This window comes from Camponotus floridanus, unplaced genomic scaffold (genome assembly GCF_003227725.1).
Source record: "Camponotus floridanus strain SB8 unplaced genomic scaffold, Cflo_v7.5 scaffold9, whole genome shotgun sequence".
Classification (NCBI taxonomy): Eukaryota; Metazoa; Arthropoda; class Insecta; order Hymenoptera; family Formicidae; genus Camponotus; species Camponotus floridanus.
This window is the reverse complement of record NW_020229860.1, coordinates 3730660-3751223: the sequence shown is the minus strand read 5'-3', so window position 1 is coordinate 3751223 and position 20564 is coordinate 3730660. Positions and strand designations below refer to the sequence as shown.

Genomic DNA, 20564 nt, shown 5'->3' with positions numbered 1-20564 from the left:
ATATATACTTTGTCCGACACTCCCGGTTTCGGTACGAGCGAAAATCCCATTTCATTTCGCGAGAATCAATTTCGAGCCAACAGGTCGGGAATGCAACGATACAACGAGCAAAGATTAGGCCCGAACCGGAAAGAAGACGAAACGATTGACGGAATAGAGGAAAATAAAGTTCACCAGCTCTTTTTCGCGCATAATTATCCTATCTCATATCGAACCTGGACCCGCTAAGCACGATTTCAAGTGACCCGCACGGATGCTATATCACTAGCGCAGTACACAAGGCTGATAGACGGTAAAAGAAGAGGATACCCACATTTTTTAAAAGCTAACATTCAGCAATTTAGAAAATGGGGAGGCAACCCCTTTTACCGAGCGAAAATCGTGCCTAGGGGAATCCACTCGACTCCTCGACAGGGTTAACACACGCTAGGCGTGTGGCTGTAAGGTAGACGAGCAAAGAAAAGGGACCCATTGACGACCATTTCGAACAATCGATCGAGTTCTAACCGATTCGGGCCAAATCAATTGACGAAGCAGAGCGTGTTCATCACTAAGCCGATCGAGCGCGAAGCATCGAACCCGCGCGCCCATGTACATTTTGTACTGGACATACGTTCTGCGCGGCCGGCATCACCAAGTGCCACGTTGCACAAGGCGCAAGTACGTCGCAAAGCAACGACTCGATGAAACATCCCAGTTAGTTGGCGTCGGAAGGAGAGACTCGTTGACAAAAACGAAATTGGGATTTTGAAAACGCGAAAACGCGATAACGCGATAATACTATAACGCGAAAACGCGGTTACGGAGCGCAGCCGTCCGCGGCACGTTGACGGCACCGACGACGCGAAAGGGTACTTAGCTTCCCTTTCAGGCACCATAAGATTTATCGTAAATAGAAAAATTTAAAATAAATCTCAAGGCACCATCCAAGTACTAAGCCCTCCCACCACGACAAGGTGTACCCCATGGGAGGGTTATATTATATATAATTTTTTTTTATATATAATATAATATAATATAATAATTGTAATTAATAAGCTCTCTATAAAAAATAATTAAATGGAGTGAGAGTAAAAGCTCTCAAATCCTTTACTCTCACTCCATTTAATAATATAATATATAATATATAATATAATATATATATAATTTGGAATTTATTTTGAAATATAGTATATAAATTTAAATTTTCATAATAAGATTTCGATTAAATTGTGTATTTAATTAACAAAAATTGAGAAAATTTAAAGCATTGGTTGAAATATATTTAATTCTAATATTATATTTTAATATTATAAAGAATTATTATAATAAGCATCGATGATAGAAATATCAAAACATAATCTCTTATACTCTTTTATGCATAATCTGTTTCAATTTTTAATCGCAGTAATGAATGATTGCGATTCGATAAAGATTTATCGTTGCATTACAGTTTCATGTCGTTAATTAATTTTTAATTAATTAACATTTATTAATATTCATAACAAATTATGTTTCAAGAATAATCATAATCGTGTTTAACAAAACAAATTATAATATACGAAGCGTTTCTTACCACTACTTTATTATACTCGAGAGGCACTGTGCGAATGATAAAGCGGTAACATATAGAGCCCTATTGTTTATATTTTATATTGGTAAAGTCGAACGTTGTGTTATCGATAATTAGCTGAAATATTTTATTGTAAAATATACATTGTAAAATATACATTAACGCAAAATATTAAGTTAATAAAGTATTTTAATTTACTGATTAAAATTGATAATTTATTCATAAATTTATCTCGGAAACTTTTGTTAAGCTAATTATGTGAATCCATAATTCGATTGTTTTACTTCGCGTTTTCTCACATCCCAAATTATATTTAGATTATCAAGTAGAACGATAAAGTAACACGGATGAAATATATTTGTGTTTTAATTATTAAAATAATAATTATTGTCCGCAAAAATCGCAATTATCAAAGTGTTTACTTAATATTTTAAATCTCTATAATTTCATCGATTTTCGATTAAATTGTGTATTTAGAAAAATTAAGAAAACTTAAAGCATTGAATCGAAATATATTTGATACTAATATTATATTCTAATATTATAGAGAAATATTGTAATAAGTATCGATGATCGAAATATCACAACATAATCTTTTATCCTCATTTATGTATAACCTGTTTCAATTTTCAATAGCGGTAATCAATGATTGCGATTTAATAAAAATTTATCGTTGCTATACTGTTTCATGTCGCAAATTAATTTTTAATTAATTAATTTTTATTAAAATTTATAGTAAATTATGATTCCATACTAATTGTAATCATGTTTAGTAAAAAAATTACAATATACAAAGCGTTTCTTACCACTACTTTATTACTCGAGAGTCACCGGAAGAATGATGATAAAGCGGCACCGTATAGCGTGCTACTGTTTATATTTTATATTGCCAAAATCAAACATCGTGTTATCGATAATTCGTTACCGAAATATTTTATATATTATAAAATACATTAACGTAAAATATTAAATTATGAAAGTATTTAATTTATTGATTAAAATTAATTATTAACAAACAATTCACACAGTCTTTTGTTATGCTAATTATTTGCTTCTATAAATCGATTGTTTTACTTCGCGATCTCTCACATCTCAAATTATATTTAGATTATCAAGTAGAATGATAAAGTAAACGGATGAAATATAATTGTGATTCTAAATATTAAAATAATAATTATTGTCTGTAAAAATCGCAATTATCAAAGTGATTATTTAATATTTTAAATACCTATAATTTCATCGTTTTTCGATTAAATTGTGTATTTAGAAAGATTGAGAAATCTTATAGCATTGAATCGAAATATATTTGATTCTAATATTATATTCTAATATTATAGAGAAATATTGTAATAAGTATCGATGATCGAAATATCACAACATAATCTCTTATCCTCTTTTATGTATAACCTGTTTCAATTTTCAATCGCGGTAATCAATGATTGCGATTTGATAAAGATTTATCGTTGCTATACTGTTTCATATCGCTAATTAATTTTTAGTTAATTAATTTTTATTAAAATTTATAGTAAATTATGTTTCCATACTAATTGTAATCATGTTTAGTAAAAAAATTACAATATACAAAGCGTTTCTTACCACTACTTTATTACTCGAGAGTCACCGTACGAATGATGATAAAGCGGCATTGTATAGCGTGCTACTGTTTATATTTTATATTGCCAAAATCAAACATCGTGTTATCGATAATTCGTTACCGAAATATTTTATATATTATAAAATATACATTAAAGTGAAATATTAAATTATGAAAGTATTTAATTTATTGATTAAAATTAATTATTAACAAACAATTCACACAGTCTTTTGTTATGCTAATTATTTCCTTCTATAAATCGATTGTTTTACTTCGCGATCTCTCACATCTCAAATTATATTTAGATTATCAAGTAGAACGATAAAGTAACACGAATGAAATATATTTGTGTTCTAATTATTAAAATAATAATTATTGTTCGTAAAAATCGCAATTATCGAAATGATTATTTAATATTTAGTATCCTTATAATTTAATCAATTTTTGATTAAATTGTGTATTTAATTAACAAAGATTGAAAAAATTTAAAGCATTAGTCAAACTATATTTAATTCTAATATTATATTCTAATATTATAAAGAAATATTATAATAAGTATCGATGATCGAAATATCACAACATAATCTCTTATCCTCTTTTATGTATAACCTGTTCCAATTTTCAATCGCGGCAATCAATGATTGCGATTTGATAAAGATTTATCGTTACTATACTGTTTCATGTCGCTATTTAATTTTTAGTTAATTAATTTTTATTAAAATTTATAATAAATTATGTTTCCATACTAATTGTAATCATGTTTAGTAAAAAAATTACAATATACAAAGCGTTTCTTACCACTACTTTATTACTCGAGAGTCACCGTACGAATGATGATAAAGCGGCACTGTATAGCGTGCTACTGTTTATATTTTATATTGCCAAAATCAAACATCGTGTTATCGATAATTCGTTACCGAAATATTTTATATATTATAAAATATACATTAAAGTGAAATATTAAATTATGAAAGTATTTAATTTATTGATTAAAATTAATTATTAACAAACAATTCACACAGTCTTTTGTTATGCTAATTATTTGCTTCTATAAATCGATTGTTTTACTTCGCGATCTCTCACATCTCAAATTATATTTAGATTATCAAGTAGAACGATAAAGTAACACGGATGAAATATATTTGTGTTCTAATTATTAAAATAATAATTATTGTCCGTAAAAATCGCAATTATTAAAGTGTTATTTAATATTTTAAATCTCTATAATTTCATCGATTTTCGATTAAATTGTGTATTTAGAAAAATTAAGAAAACTTAAAGCATTGAATCGAAATATATTTGATTCTAATATTATATTCTAATATTATAGAGAAATATTGTAATAAGTATCGATGATCGAAATATCACAACATAATCTCTTATCCTTTTTTATGTATAATCTGTTTCAATTTTCAATCGCGGTAATCAATGATTGCGATTTGATAAAGATTTATCGTTGCTATACTGTTTCATGTCGCAAATTAATTTTTAATTAATTAAATTTTATTAAAATTTTTAGTAAATTATGTTTCCATACTAATTGTAATCATGTTTAGTAAAAAAATTACAATATACAAAGCGTTTCTTACCACTACTTTATTACTCGAGAGTCACCGTACGAATGATGATAAAGCGGCACTGTATAGCGTGCTACTGTTTATATTTTATATTGCCAAAATCAAACATCGTGTTATCGATAATTCGTTACCGAAATATTTTATATATTATAAAATATACATTAAAGTGAAATATTAAATTATGAAAGTATTTAATTTATTGATTAAAATTAATTATTAACAAACAATTCACACAGTCTTTTGTTATGCTAATTATTTGCTTCTATAAATCGATTGTTTTACTTCGCGTTCTCTCACATCTCAAATTATATTTAAATTATCAAATAGAATGATAAAGTAAACGGATGAAATATAATTGTGATTCTAAATATTAAAATAATAATTATTGTCTGTAGAAATCGCAATTATCAAAATGATTATTTAATATTTTAAATACCTATAATTTCATCGTTTTTCGATTAAATTGTGTATTTAGAAAGATTGAGAAATCTTATAGCATTGAATCGAAATATATTTGATTCTAATATTATATTCTAATATTATAGAGAAATATTGTAATAAGTATCGATGATCGAAATATCACAACATAATCTCTTATCCTCTTTTATGTATAACCTGTTTCAATTTTCAATCGCGGTAATCAATGATTGCGATTTGATAAAGATTTATCGTTACTATACTGTTTCATGTCGCTAATTAATTTTTAGTTAATTAATTTTTATTAAAATTTATAATAAATTATGTTTCCATACTAATTGTAATCATGTTTAGTAAAAAAATTACAATATACAAAGCGTTTCTTACCACTACTTTATTACTCGAGAGTCACCGTACGAATGATGATAAAGCGGCACTGTATAGCGTGCTACTGTTTATATTTTATATTGCCAAAATCAAACATCGTGTTATCGATAATTCGTTACCGAAATATTTTATATATTATAAAATATACATTAAAGTGAAATATTAAATTATGAAAGTATTTAATTTATTGATTAAAATTAATTATTAACAAACAATTCACACAGTCTTTTGTTAGGCTAATTATTTGCTTCTATAAATCGATTGTTTTACTTCGCGTTCTCTTACATTTCATATTATATTTAGATTATCAAGTAGAACGATAAAGTAACACGAATGAAATATATTTGTGTTCTAATTATTAAAATAATAATTATTGTCCGTAAAAATTGCAATTATCAAAGTGTTTATTTAATATTTTAAATCTTTATAATTTCATCGATTTTCGATTAAATTGTGTATTTAGAAAGATTGAAAAATCTTATAGCATTGAATGGAAATATATTTGATTCTAATATTATATTTTAATATTATAGAGAAATATTGTAATAAGTATCGATGATCGAAATATCGCAACATAATCTCTTATCCTCTTTTATGTATAACTTGTTTCAATTTTTCTTCCCAGTAATGATTGATTGCGATACGATAAAGATTTATCGTTGCAATACAGTTTCATGTCGATAATTAATTTTTAATTAATTAACATTTATTATTATTTATAGCAAATTATGTTTCAAGACTAATCATAATCGTGTTTAACAAGAAAAATTATAATATACGAAGCGTTTCTCACCACAACTTTATTATTCGGGAGTCATTGTGCGAATGATGACAAAGCGGTAACGTATAGAGCGCTACTGTTTATATTTTATATTGCCAAAGTCGAACGCTGTGTATCGATAATTCGTTCCTGAAATATTTTATATATTCTATAAAATATACATTAACGTGGAATATTAAATTAATAAAGTATTTTAATTTATTGAGAGAGATTAAAATTTATTAAATAAGTTATCACGTAACCTTTCGTTATGCTAATTATTTGCGTCTATAATTCGATTGTTTTACTTCGTATCTCTCATAATTCAAATTAGAATGTCAAGTAAAACGAAAATATGACACAGATAAAATATATTTGATTCTAAGTATTAAAATAATAATTATTATTCGTAAAAATCGCGCAATGATCGAAGTGATTATTTAATATTTTGGTTTCCTCTCCCTTAATTGAGTCTCGAAAATTGTATATTGTTTAATTAACAAAAATTTAAAAAATTTAAAGCATTGGTCGAAATATAATTAATTCTAATATTGTTAAAGATATATTGTTGTAATTAACATCAATGATCGAAAGATCATAATAAAATTAATTCTCTTAGTCTCTTTTATGTATCCCCCGTCTTAATTTTTATTAGCAGTAATGAATGATTACGATTCGATAAATGTTTATCGTTGCGATACAGTTTTATGTAATTTATCAAAAGTAAATTAATATTTAATTATTAATATTTATAGCAAATAACGTTTCAGTACTAATCGTAATGGTATTTAATAAAAAAATTATTAAATTGTGGAAGTCTTTATATTTATAGATTAATTAAATAATTATTTATTATTTAAACAATTAATTAATATACGAAACGTTTCGTATCATTACTTAATGCTTGAATATCATCAAGCAAATGATAGCAAAACTGTAATATATAAACAACGCGCTACTGTTTATGTTGCCAAAGTCATGATTTTATTGATAATTCATTGTCGAAATATGTTATGTACTATAAAATACACACGCGTAGAATATTGAATTATAGAAGTATTTTAATTTATTGATTAAAATTGATTATTTATTAAACAATTCATTCATTATGGAATCCTTTATTCATAAAATATTTAAATATATTATTGTGAAGTAGTTTATGAAATATTACTATCTATTTAAAAGTATTAATCAGGGTTGCACAAGACCCAAGATAAGACAATATTCGTAAAAATATTGTATTGGTATTGAACATTTTCAAAAATTTAAATCTTATCTTGATCTTGAATATTGATAGCAAAAATCTCGTCTTGTATTGTCTTGTCTCGATTTTATTAACAATTTTTTATCTATTAAAAAATTATTTAAATAATATTTAACATAATTTTTGTGATATAATTTGAAATAATTATTACTATTGTATTATATTTTAATTATAATTATTACTATGTAATTGATATAAATGCCGTCTATTTACTTAAAAAAACATTTACTGTTTCATGGAAAACAGAAATTAATAACTATTTACAGGCTCCAAGGGAATGTGCAGATATAAATATTTTGGAGTGGTAAAAAAATCAGGTTCATATTTATCCCACATTGTCAAAAATGGTTCGAGACATTTTAAGTTCAACTGCCTCGTCCATGCCAGTAGAAAGACTTTTCTCAATAGAAACTCTGACTGTGTCAAAAAATAGAATCAGATTACAAAGTAAATCTTTAAAAGCACTAATGTGCATCAATTTCTGGATAAAATGTTCTTTAATGTCTAAAATTTGCGAGTTTGATTTCTAATTTATAAAAATGTTATATTGTATTTATATTAAATATTTTTAAATTTATCAATATAAATGTTTTTATTGAATAAAATTTTTTTAAATTCGTATATAGTGATTTTTTTTCATTTACAAATATAAATGTTCTAGTTTTTTTAAGAACCAATAATCTTGACAAGACTAATAATCTTGACAGTCTTAGTCTTGGTATTGTCTTGATAACTAATTAAAAAGCTTGTCTTGATCTTGTCTTAAAATTCAAGACAAGACAATACAATATCAAGACTAATCTTGGTATCTCGTGCAACCCTAGTATTAATTAATATAAGAATATTTTATTATAGATATTTTAAGTATATTAAAATAAGAAAATCCAGAATATTTTATATATAATATACTAATATAACTTAAAAACTTAAATAATTTAGATAATTTACAATAAGAGACAGAGAGAGGGGGGGGGGAGAGAAAATCGTTATCGAGAAAACAAGCAATATATAATATGATCTGAATATAAATGACATATATATAATATAATCTGGATATAAATATAAATGATAAATATACATGATAAATAATTTATCTGAATAAACTATTTACCTGATATTGTTGCTCAGTACATGGCCCAGTGCTTTTTTAGACCTCCTTTTCTTTTCCTTTGCTATTTTTGGCACTCACATTCACTCTTTAAAACAAGATTAATTAAGATTAGTTAATTAAAATTAGTATACGTAGTAATCACAAGACACTTTGCACGGCACTCCCGCCCGCGTAGTAATTACAATTAAAAGTTTAGCAAGTACTAATATATACGTTATAATTATCATAGTGAATTATGTTTCAATGCTAGTTATAATTGTGTTTTATCGTTAGAGAGAAAATTTAATAATATACGAAGTATTTCGCACCTTACTCCTCGAATCTGGCCGTGCGACTGATATCAAAACCGTACATGTAAACACAGCGCGTCATACGCCGTTAAGGCCGAACATGTTATTATCCATTCACTGCCGACTTATTTTACGTACTTTAACATATACACGAAACGTTAAAATATCTAGGGGTGTTTTGGATTATATAGATTAATTAAATAATATTTGTTAAAGGATTGATGTATTACGAAGCTTTTCATTATGTTAATTATTTTGATTTATGATTCGATTGTTTTGCTGTGCGTTTTGAATCTAAATTATATTTAAATAATTAAAAAATAGAACGAGATAAAGCGTCTCGGTCGAATTATATTTGATTCTATAAAAATAAATATCGTTAAAATAATAATTTCTTCTTGTAAAAATTAATTTCACATAAACTATAATTTATTATTTTAGATTTTTGTTTCTATGATTCTTACTTGATTAAATGAATAAATTACGTGAAATATGCACTTCGAGAACTTTCTGCGATATTTTGCGATATTTATAAGCGTAGTGTAATATTAATTATCTAGGGATATAGTATAAATTTAATTACAATAGTAACACAAAGTAAAACAGTCGAATTATAAATAATTAGCATAACGAAAGACTTCATGATGAATAGTTTAATAAATAATCAATTAATCTTAATCAATAAATTAAAATAATTCTATAATTTAATATTCCGCGCACGAATATTTTATATTTCAGAAAATATTTCAGCAACGAGAGAATCATTAATAATATCGTGTTCGATCTTGATAAACAGTAACAGCGCTATTGTTAATATGTTACGGCTTTATTATCCTTCGCACAGTAACCTCGAACAATAAAGTAGTTACGTTTCATATATTATCAAGTTTTTTTCTACATAGTCAACCTTGGCAATATAAACAGTATCGCGGTAATGTTTCTGACTTACGATCATTCGCTCAGTGGCTCTCGAGCAGTGAGGTAGCAATGTGAGACGTTCCATATATTATCAAATTCTTTCTCTAACCACAATTGCAAGTGCAACACGAGGAACTTTTCGTGAGTGAGTGTAAATGCAACGAGGAATTAAAATAAGTGCAATGAGGATTGGAATGCCACGAGAAAAAAGTGAAACAAGAAAAAAAAGAAGGTCTTGGAAATCGATGGATCAATAAGATATGATGTAAGTCATTAATATTTTAATTATTTATCACATTTATTATTTATTATACTGTTGTATCCCATTCCCCTGGATGTATTCGCCACTGTTATCGTTTATATTTGAGAATTAAAATTTATATAGTATATTACAAAATTAATTATATATTATATTATATATAAAATTATATATAATATAATATAACCCTCCCATGGGGTACACCTTGTCGCGGTGGAAGGGCTTAGTACCTGGAAGGTTCCTTGAGGTTTATTTTAAATTTTCCAATTTATGATAAATCTTAAGGTGCCTGAATGGGAAGCCAAGTACCCTTTCGCGTCGTCGGTGCCGTCAACGTGCCGCGGACGGCAAGCGCTTCGTTACCGCGTTTTCGCGGCACATTTGGTCTTTATTTTTATAAAATTTTTAATCGCATCGAAACAGTGCGGAAATCGTTAAGTATCGCGCGTAAAATAACGAAAATAGCGATATAAAAATATCGCTCGCGAGTGCGGGAGTGTCGTTAAAAGTATCGCGCGCCAACAACATGAGAGGAGGAGGAGGCCTGGGAGAGGCATCTTACATCGGCGGAGCAACCTGATGGTGAATATCTATTTATCTATTTATCTATATTAATTATTATAAATCGTTAACTTGTTATAAACGAATAATAATTCGATCTTGTTATTTAAATGATTTAAAGAGAAAGATTTTTATAAAAGTCATATAAAATTTTCTATTTAAAAAACAGTTTCAAACAAATTTATAAAATTTTTCCATACGTGTTTCTGTTCATCTGCTTATTATTTTACATATCGGATATAAAATTCCGCGCGATAAAAATTTTTAAAAATATTAATTGCATTTTGTGAGCATTATTATAAATGAATTTTATATTTGTATGTTACAGACAACTAGCTTCGATAACAACTCCGCTGTTGCGCATCAGTGCCGGTGAGTGAAAAAAACTTTTATTTAACTTTAAGGTAACGGATTCATAGAGATTGCAGATGTAGATGTAGATCGTAGATAAATCCGTTGCCTTAAAATGGATGAGCTAGGATGGATTAAATTAAATAAATAAATATAATTAAATTAATTAAATAAAATAATTTTAGTAAGTCCTTTCGAACTTATGCTTTACATCTATTGCAAAAACATATTAAAATATTAATTAAAAAAAGAAGAGATCAAGACAAAATTTTTTTGTAAAGATTTTGTTTAATTTATTAAATAAAGGACGCCTATTAACAATTATCACTTTTATTAATTTTTGATGCTAATTTATTCTTATAATACGCACTTATTTTCTAATTGCTCATATCTCATCCATCGTAGAATTTGTTTGTAGATATTGTTTTTAAACTTTACTTTAACTTAATATAAAGTCAAATGATTAATTAATTAATTATATAATTTGTAATATAATAAATACACACATTAATTTTATATTTTATTATAAAATACAATTTATAGAAATTTGTAGTAATTTGGCTTTATTTCAGTTAAAATAAAGTTATATTCAATATTTAATGAACGATCGTGAAATCGAACGATCGTTACTAAATGAGAGTAAATATTTTGCGCTCTTTTGCTGGTAATTATTCGGCAAAAAAAGGAGTACTTTTCTCCTTCTTCGATCTCTGATTAGAGATCAAGAAAGAAAGTGACCAGGATCAACGAAAGGTAGGTTCAATTGGTCTGAAGAGTACGGTTAGGGCACGCGGTTAGGGCACGCGACTAAAATATGTACATGATTAGGTGAGGTGATGATTAGAGTTAGGTTTCTCAAATCTCGAATGATTTTAGTTAGTCAGGAAATAGGGTTGTTAAGGCTATTAAGTAAAATCATTAAAATTCTTTTATTAATATTAGGGTTGTTAGAGCTCTTAAAATCATTAGAATTCTGTAATAGTAGGATTGTTAGAGCTATTAAAATTATTAGAATCCTTTAATAATAGGGTTGTTAGGTCTATTAAGTACGATTCATTCTTTCTTTTAATTCCAATAATCCTAGGGGTAAATTAAAATTATTTTCATTAAATTGAATTTATTTTTAAAAACGTTGTAAAAATAAATATAACATGTTTTAAAAATAAAAATGTTTTAAAAGTGAAATTTAAATTATCAAAATTATGTTCAGAAATATTAAAGAAATTGCATAATTATTAACGTTTAAATTTTAACATGTTATATTTTATTTTGAAACTTCAAAATATATGTGTATTAAATCAAATATAATATTAAATCCAAATGTTAATGCTATCAATATCAAATTATTTTATCGATGTTATTAAATATTTGAATAAATGGAATATTATTATTTGATATTAATAGCATCATATATTTGTAAATTGTAAATTGTAAATTGTAAATAGTTATAATTGTATTTTGATTATAATCTAACATTGATATTTTAATTGTAAAATACAATACAATTATGATTATAATTATATTATATAAAGTTGTATTTACAATTATAAATTCTCATGTAAATAACACGAAAAATTATCGAAAGTATACGTATAATAATTACATAATAGTAATTAACGTAATAGTAATTCATTAAATTAAAGTATTTGTTTCTATAGTATATATTTTTGGAATATTCATAAAAGAGTAAGTGTTTGTATTTTCATGTCAAAGAGTCATTAATAATTTTGGAAAATTTTAATGTAAAATGTAAAAATTCGATGCTAAATTAATGATTAAATATACGCATTATAAAATTTGACGGACGTCTTTGTTATAGAATCGCGTGTCAATTATTACAAATTTAATGATATGCTTTCCGTTAGCTTTATTTATTTATGAATTCCATATCGCGCGGAATTGAATATTCTTAAACTAAATTATTAAATTATGTTTGCGAAAATACCGTGTTTTTTCCGCGTTCTCTTCGTCCTTATACAAGATTATCATTTTAACAGAAGAATTTTATCACTATCCCTCTCGTCAGATAATATTCCTAAATATTGCTAATTAAATATAAAGAAATGTCGAATAAGAAAGTGAAGATTCGATGTGATAAGTCAACGATTAAATATTAGCTTCACAAAATTTAACGATCACCATTGATATTATAGAATCGCGAGTTAATTATTATGAATTTAATCATTTGTTTTTTCAGTTATATTTGTATTTACGAATTTTTTTTTTCGTATCAGAAAATATTTATAAATAAATTAATAAATTACCGTTACGAAAACACCGTGTTTTTCTCGCATTCTTTTTTGCGTTCTTAAACGATATTGTCGTTTTAATAAAAGAGTTATCATTGTCCCGTTAAATAAACGTTAATAAAAGTTGCGTGACTCGTATCGCCGAGGAATCGAAACGATTTTCATCATAGAGAACTATTTCTCATGGGTTCTTGTGAGATCCATTCGCGATGTCTAGTTCGGTGCCTCGTTGAAAATTGGGAATTTTTATTGTAAGATTGAAGGAACCAATCCCAGGTTTTCCTAACAATTTCCGAAAGCAATGATTTCGGTAGAAAGTAGAATTTAACGACAATACGCTTCTTTAACGTCGAATTAATTTAAATAATATATATTTAGGTGAGAGAAATATATCTTTTCTTTTCTTCGTTAAAAATGTTCTATCATTATTAGGATTGGTATTATTATTGTTTATATATAATGCCAGAAAGATTTAATAGTAAATTAAATATGGATATAGCGTTGTGTATAAATTTTAATTTTTCAAGTAATTTTATATTTATTGTAATTAATTTATATAAATTTTTTGATAAAAATGATTACGAACGAATATATTTTTAATTAATATAATTCTTTTTTGAAAGTCTCTTTTGAAAAATTATTTCTAGAAAAATTATTTCTAGGTGCTGGGGATATTAACATTAATTTTTAGTTTCTTCTAAGAAACTATTTGCAGGTATTGGACGTCCATTGCCATTTTGAAATATTAGTTTTTAGGTATATACCATTTTATATATATGTATAATAAAATACATGCACAAATTCACGTATCCAAAATATTTTTATAATTTTTAATAATGTTATATATTATATGTAAGCGAAATTATACATGAATGTTACATAAAATGTGCGAATATATAAAAATTTCGAGATAAATCGAATGGGTACCCCTATATCAGTAAGATATTGATTAAAAGAAAAGAAATTATTAATTTAAACATTATAAGAATAAGATTCTAGAGAATTAATCCAGAATTAATTGTTTAAAATTATTTAATTTATTTTATTTTACACACTGTTCGAATTGAAATTTTTTAAATCTTGCTGATATCGGGTTCGATTCGTCTCGCGCGCGCGAACAGTACCTCAAATTATGTGTTCGCACATTTAACACAAACTCCAATAATGCATGTATTCTATTATTTATAAATATAATCGTTCGTAATCACATTTCAATAAAAAAGGTCGTTATATCCATTTAATTTTCAATAAAGAAATATATTTCTTAATAATTGAAGAACATGTTTTCTGATGTGTATATCAATTTCATGAATTGAAGATAATAACGAGGGATAATTATCATTGATTTATTACTGAAATCATTGCTCTATCGGATATAATCCGGAAGATCCAGGATTCGTTCCCTCCTATAGTGAAGTTCCCGATGTTTAATGGATCACTTAACTTTTCTTCGCAGATTAATTTTGCGAAATCTGATGTAGAAACAAGATATTAATCGTTCTCCATTTTTAAGATCGCTCCTTTTTTTATCGGATTATCGATATGTCACTCGCTATATCTGCATATATCTGCTATTGAATATTCTGAATATTATCGATTTATTTATTCATCGCGTTTTATCACGAATTTTAAATCACGATTTATCTTATAAACATTCGCAAGTAAATCGGTCGGTGAATTGCATATTCACAAACATTACAGACTTCAAATGTTTGTCGAAATATTTTTGATTTTCTATATTTACATGATAGTAATTATATCGCGCATGTGTCTATTGAGAGCTTCAATTATTATATTATAAAAATTATACGTATCGCGATCAAATATTCCGCATATTATTGACTTATTTATTCGTCGCAATTTCTCATGAATTCGAGTCGCGATTTATCTTATAATAATTCGCAATTGACTCGGACAATGAGTACTGTATTCGTAAATATTACAGTCATCAAATTGTCTGTCAAAATATTTTCGCGTTTATGTGATAATTATATCGCGTGTGATTATAATATCTATTGAGGCGCTTCGATTATTATATTATAAAAGGTATACATATCACAATCGGATATTCCGAATATTATCGATTTATTTATTCGTCGCATTTTCCCAGGAATTTTAAATCACGAATTATCTTATAATTTAATCGTTGACTTATACATTGAAGCTTTGTTTATCTTTCCACGTCTTTGAATATTATTTTTAATAGTTTGCAGAATGCTGGTAGTGCAAATATTTTCTTCTATATTTTAAAAAACGATCGATAACTTATTAATGACCGTTTTAAACGTGATTTTTTACATTTAAATCTTATTAAACTCTACAATTACATCGATTATTAGAGGGACTTTGAAAATCATTCGTTCCGTTATTTTCTATTAAACGTGGCCACAACGCGATTTTTAATTATATTTTAAAGGTTATAGAGCTCATTTCATCTTATTCAGTTAATCATGCGCGAAATAGGAATATGTATTTTATTCTCAATCGTGAAATTCGTATAAAGTCGCGTATTAATCGCAAATAAATCGGACAATGAATTTTATGTTCATAAACAATACGGATCACAAATGTTTGCCAAAATATCTTCGTCTGTCATCATTTGGATGATAATAATTATATCGCACGCGTGTCTATTGATGATTTCGATTATCATATTATAAAAATTATGTGTATCTCGCAATCGAATATTCCGATTATTGTCGATTTATTTATATATTTTTATTGTCGATTTATTTATATATTTTTATTTATTCGTCGCGTTTTCTCGCGAATTTTAAATTGCGATTTATTTAGTAATTTTTAATTGTTGGTTTCGAAGTTTATTCTATCTTTTCATTTTGAATATTTCTTTTGATAATCTATACAAAATGCGTCAGTAATGTAAATACTTTCTTTTACAATCGAAGAAACGATCAATAATTTTATTAATGACTCTTTTGATCACGATTATTTATGTTATATAAAACGTATTAAATTCTGTTATTGCATATCTATTATTAATAATAAATGTCGCGTAATTAATCTTCGCTGATCAGTCTCGTCTGGACTATGTAAAAATTTTTAGTAAATTTTATATTATACGTATATTTTGGATATTTTCGTGTAATAAATTATTTCATGTAATAAATTGTTTTGTATTAAATTTCGAATTATATTTTATATTAAATTTGTATTATATTTTGTCATATATTTTGTAATTAATAATTAAATTTTTTAATTATAAAAAAATGATTGATAAATATCAAAGATCAATTTATTGCTAATTAAGAAGATTTATAGAAATACGATTAAAAATGTTTTTATCCTACAGCAGGGATTTTGTGAATAAAAAGATATAAATATGACAATGAATATAGAAAAATATTTATTTTATCTTTGAATATTACAGTATCTTTCGCGATTGAATAATTTATTTACTATCAATTTATATACATAAGTATCTTGTCATACAGCATTGGTGCTACTGGCATTTCGTACTCATAGCACGGAACAAAACCAGAAATTGTGCATATTATATATTATCCTCTGAGAATATTCATGGACATTGGCTTTGTAGTTCACGTCCACGTTTTCAATGTCCATAGAGGGAGTATCGCTTTCAGGGATCACCTAAAAGCAGGTTATCTCTCAGTCTTCTCTCTGGTGACACTAGTGCACACTAGTGCAGGAAGTTCAGCAATAAGGAACAAACCTAATGTTATCATTTACGTAGAATCGCGCCAAAATGGAGCTGTCTGTTACAAGTTGATTTGTTTAAAATTCATTTCTTTCAGTTTCAATTAAATTAGAATTCATTTATCATTTTTTATTAAAAGAATTGATTTAAAATGAATTAATGTAAATGTGTTTAAATAATTATCAGTATAAATATGTAAAATATTACGTATCAATTGCAAACAGTTCACAAAGTAAAAATAATTGGATAAGTTTTAATATTTAACAAATAGTATATTGTGTAATTAATTTTATTTTGATTTGTCCAATTGTTATTTTCCACTCACCTGAGCAAAGATGTATTTCATGCAATTGATGAGATATATATAACTTTAAGGACAGAAAAGCATTTTTATATTTTGATATGTCACTTGGATAATAGAAAAAATTTACTAATTCTGAAAATTATATATTTTCAAGATGATATGGCTCTTATTCTTATTTATTCATGAAATATTATCTAATAATGGCAACACAATTCTAAAAAATTTAGGAGAAAAAGAGTATTCTTTAATAAAAGGTAAGAAATTAAAGGAAAAGTAAGAATTAATATATAATGAGAAATCGTTAATAATCATTATTACTATAACAAGAAGGCTTTTTCTTGTAGCAAAATCATCATTACCACAACATGGAAAATGCTGGCATATGGCACTCCAAACATTACAAGATAGCTGCGACAAATTAAATGATTATGAACATTCTCTCCTTGCTTTGCGTTTAGCGAATTGTTTTTTAGAAGATTCTGGTCACATAACTTATGACTGTCATCTTAATCAGTTGGAAGATGAGCGTCGGTAAAACATTTTTTATTGTTAATGAATTTTCAATATTATTTTTAATCATGTCAATTGTTAAAATATTTATTTTGCAGAAAGTGCATTAATGAAATGGGAGATCGAGCATTCAGTGTTTACAATGAATTCTACATTCATGCAACTCATATCTGTTTCTTTTTGAACCATGAAGCTTGGCAATCTGAGATTGATAATACTATAAATTTGTAAGTATATCTTATTTCACAAATATTTTGTATATATTTTTACTATGTATTATCCTATCTTAAAAATTAAATATAAAAAAAACTCATATATATATGTGAATTCAGATTATTTCAAGTATCTTCACGAATGAAAGATCAATTATTGGAAGCATCACAAATGCAAGGTGTAATATTGAATAGTCAAAAAGAAGGTTTACGTATTCAAAATGAACTTTTAGATCACGGTAAAGAACTTGGGACTGTATTAAAGACTTCATCTGAGACAGTTAACAGTATGGTGTTAGATTTCAAGTAAGTAACAATATGGTGTTAGATTTCAAATAAGTTTATAATATAATAAAGATTAAGTAATAAATATTAATCTTCTTTTTGATTAAAATTTAGAGAATCCGCCAAAGACCAAAAAGAGTTGCTTTATGAAATATTTTCTTACATACGCACTTTTCAAAATTGGATTATTGGAGAAGTGTCTTGGTTTCAATCTATTATATTTTATACTGTTAGCTGTATTCTTTGTGCATTATTCAGTTCTTCTAAAAGAACAGTTGATGCGAGAGTTACACTTTTTAGCATCTTGAGTTTAAATATAGTGATTGAAAGGATATTAGTTCAATATTATAATAGAACTGTACCTCAATCTCCAGATAATAAGGTAATGTAATAAGATAATATAAGATAATAAATACAAAGTTTTAGAATAAATTTTTTCATTAGAAGAGTGTTATGATATTATTACAGGCCCAATTGTTAAGTACAACATGGTTGTATAGAAATATTGCCTTAATACTTTGTGCCATAACATTAATCTGTACATATTATTATTACAAAGACAAACATTTGGAAAATTGTAAGACTTTACAAAGAATTGAACAACAGTTGAATGTGATACAAAAGACAGTAGCTGTCTCCAATAATATTGAGCCAATTCGTAAGTGCTTCATATATAATCATTTTATAACATAAATCTAAATAAAATTACATAATAGACTCTATTACATTTAGGTTATTCCAAACGACTTACATTAAGGCGATTACATGCTGTTTCTAGTAAACAAGAAGGTATCACTGACATTAAAAATATTAAGTAATTATCTTACTAAAAAGATTTCATCAAGAAAATAATTTTTATTGCATAATAATAATTTATAGTGTAAATGATTGAATGATAATGTATAGTTAAATAATTGAATGATAATATATAGTCATATATTTTGATAAATGTATTTACAAGAACATTTTTTGCATTTATATTATACGCCTATTATAAACTTTTTATATAAGTATATATTAATGCGTTAAAATGAGAAATGAGAAACTACACTGTTGGATATCTTCGTAAAAAATATGTGACTTGTTTATATGTCAAATTCTTACTGTTAGGTACAGGTACTTCTTGTTCCTGTTCGATTTTTGTACGCCTTATATTTTTCTGATGGATATTGTAACACTGTTCCAATACTTTAAATTGGGGAACACATCTTTTGTTTTCATATTCGTTTTCTTCAAGGCATGTTAAAAGCAGAAATAACTCTTGCAAACATCCACGATCTGAAATAAAATATAAAATAAAAATTTATAGTTTTATGAAATACTATAAATACTTTGTCAACTGTAGTAAATAACATTATTATTAACTACATTGTGTAAAGTAAAATAGATAATAATTTAATAATTATGAAATTGACTTTTTATGAAGAAACAAACCTGCTACACTTTGATGTTTTGAGGATACACGATCTCTTAGTTTTAATGGTACCATTGCCTTAAAAGGTACTTTGTTCTCATTTTGGGGCGCTCGAGCGGTACGGAAAAATATTGATGTCAATTTCATTTTTCTATAAAATAATATAAAATTATGAAGTCTTTGTATATGTATGTATATAAGTTATAAAAGTAAGGTTACAAAATTTTCACAAAATTGTATAAAATCATTGAATATGCCATAGTTTTTTATAATAATATGTAATAAAAACTATAAAATTATTAATATAATAAATTAGTAATATAATTTCGATAATAAACAAATATTTATGTACATTCGTTACTCGTAAAAATCATCTGCTGCAACGATTGCACTTCGGTTATAATCGGTTTTAGTCGGTAGTAATCGGTTTCCAGAATACTTCACGTGTGTTGTACAGATGGCACTATTATCTAAATACTCAAAGTAACTTTACTACAGATTAATAGAATCTGTGATTTTACTATTTTATTTCCAATGAAAACAGAAATTTTAATTAGTTAAACTTTATCTTGTTTTCTCGGACTTTTCTTTTTTCCAATATAAAACGTAAGAAAATTAGAACGCATATACAATACATATAAAGTTATAATTATTATGTTGAAGTACACGCAATTTGAATTTAGAATAGATTTAATATTTGTACATTATTTTTATAACGTATTCCTTTTTCACAGAGTAAGTATAGCATTTGTTGTACTTCAAATTTATAGAGCAATAAAAGAACAGATTTTACATAGGATAAAATCGTGGAGAATATATCGTGTTATGAAGCAGGTAGAATTAAACATGGCTTTATCGTTGTGATAAAAAAAA

The 20564-nt window shown here is 26.0% G+C and overlaps 2 protein-coding genes across 3 annotated transcripts; one reads left to right on the top strand and one right to left on the bottom strand.

The window, feature by feature from the left end:
• Positions 1-17424: 17424 nt before the first annotated feature.
• On the top strand, positions 17425-19202 carry LOC105255528. Its single transcript, XM_011264845.3, has 7 exons — positions 17425-17524; positions 17615-17801; positions 17879-18007; positions 18113-18298; positions 18392-18659; positions 18746-18935; positions 19010-19202. Exons 1-7 carry the CDS (start codon positions 17425-17427, stop codon positions 19093-19095), a joined length of 1146 nt encoding a protein of 381 aa, XP_011263147.3. The 3' UTR covers positions 19096-19202.
• Positions 19203-19250: 48 nt separating this feature from the next.
• On the bottom strand, positions 19251-20197 carry LOC105255538. Of its 2 annotated transcripts, XM_011264857.3 has the most exons (3): positions 20044-20197; positions 19712-19842; positions 19252-19555 (listed from the first exon to the last, which is right to left on the bottom strand). In XM_011264857.3, exons 2-3 carry the CDS (start codon positions 19836-19838, stop codon positions 19323-19325), a joined length of 360 nt encoding a protein of 119 aa, XP_011263159.1. In that variant the 5' UTR covers positions 19839-19842; positions 20044-20197; the 3' UTR covers positions 19252-19322. The 2 variants fall into 2 exon arrangements, with proteins under 2 accessions (XP_025270570.1, XP_011263159.1); XM_025414785.1 differs by lacking the exon at positions 20044-20197 and having other exon boundaries at positions 19251-19555; positions 19712-19841.
• Positions 20198-20564: the final 367 nt, after the last annotated feature.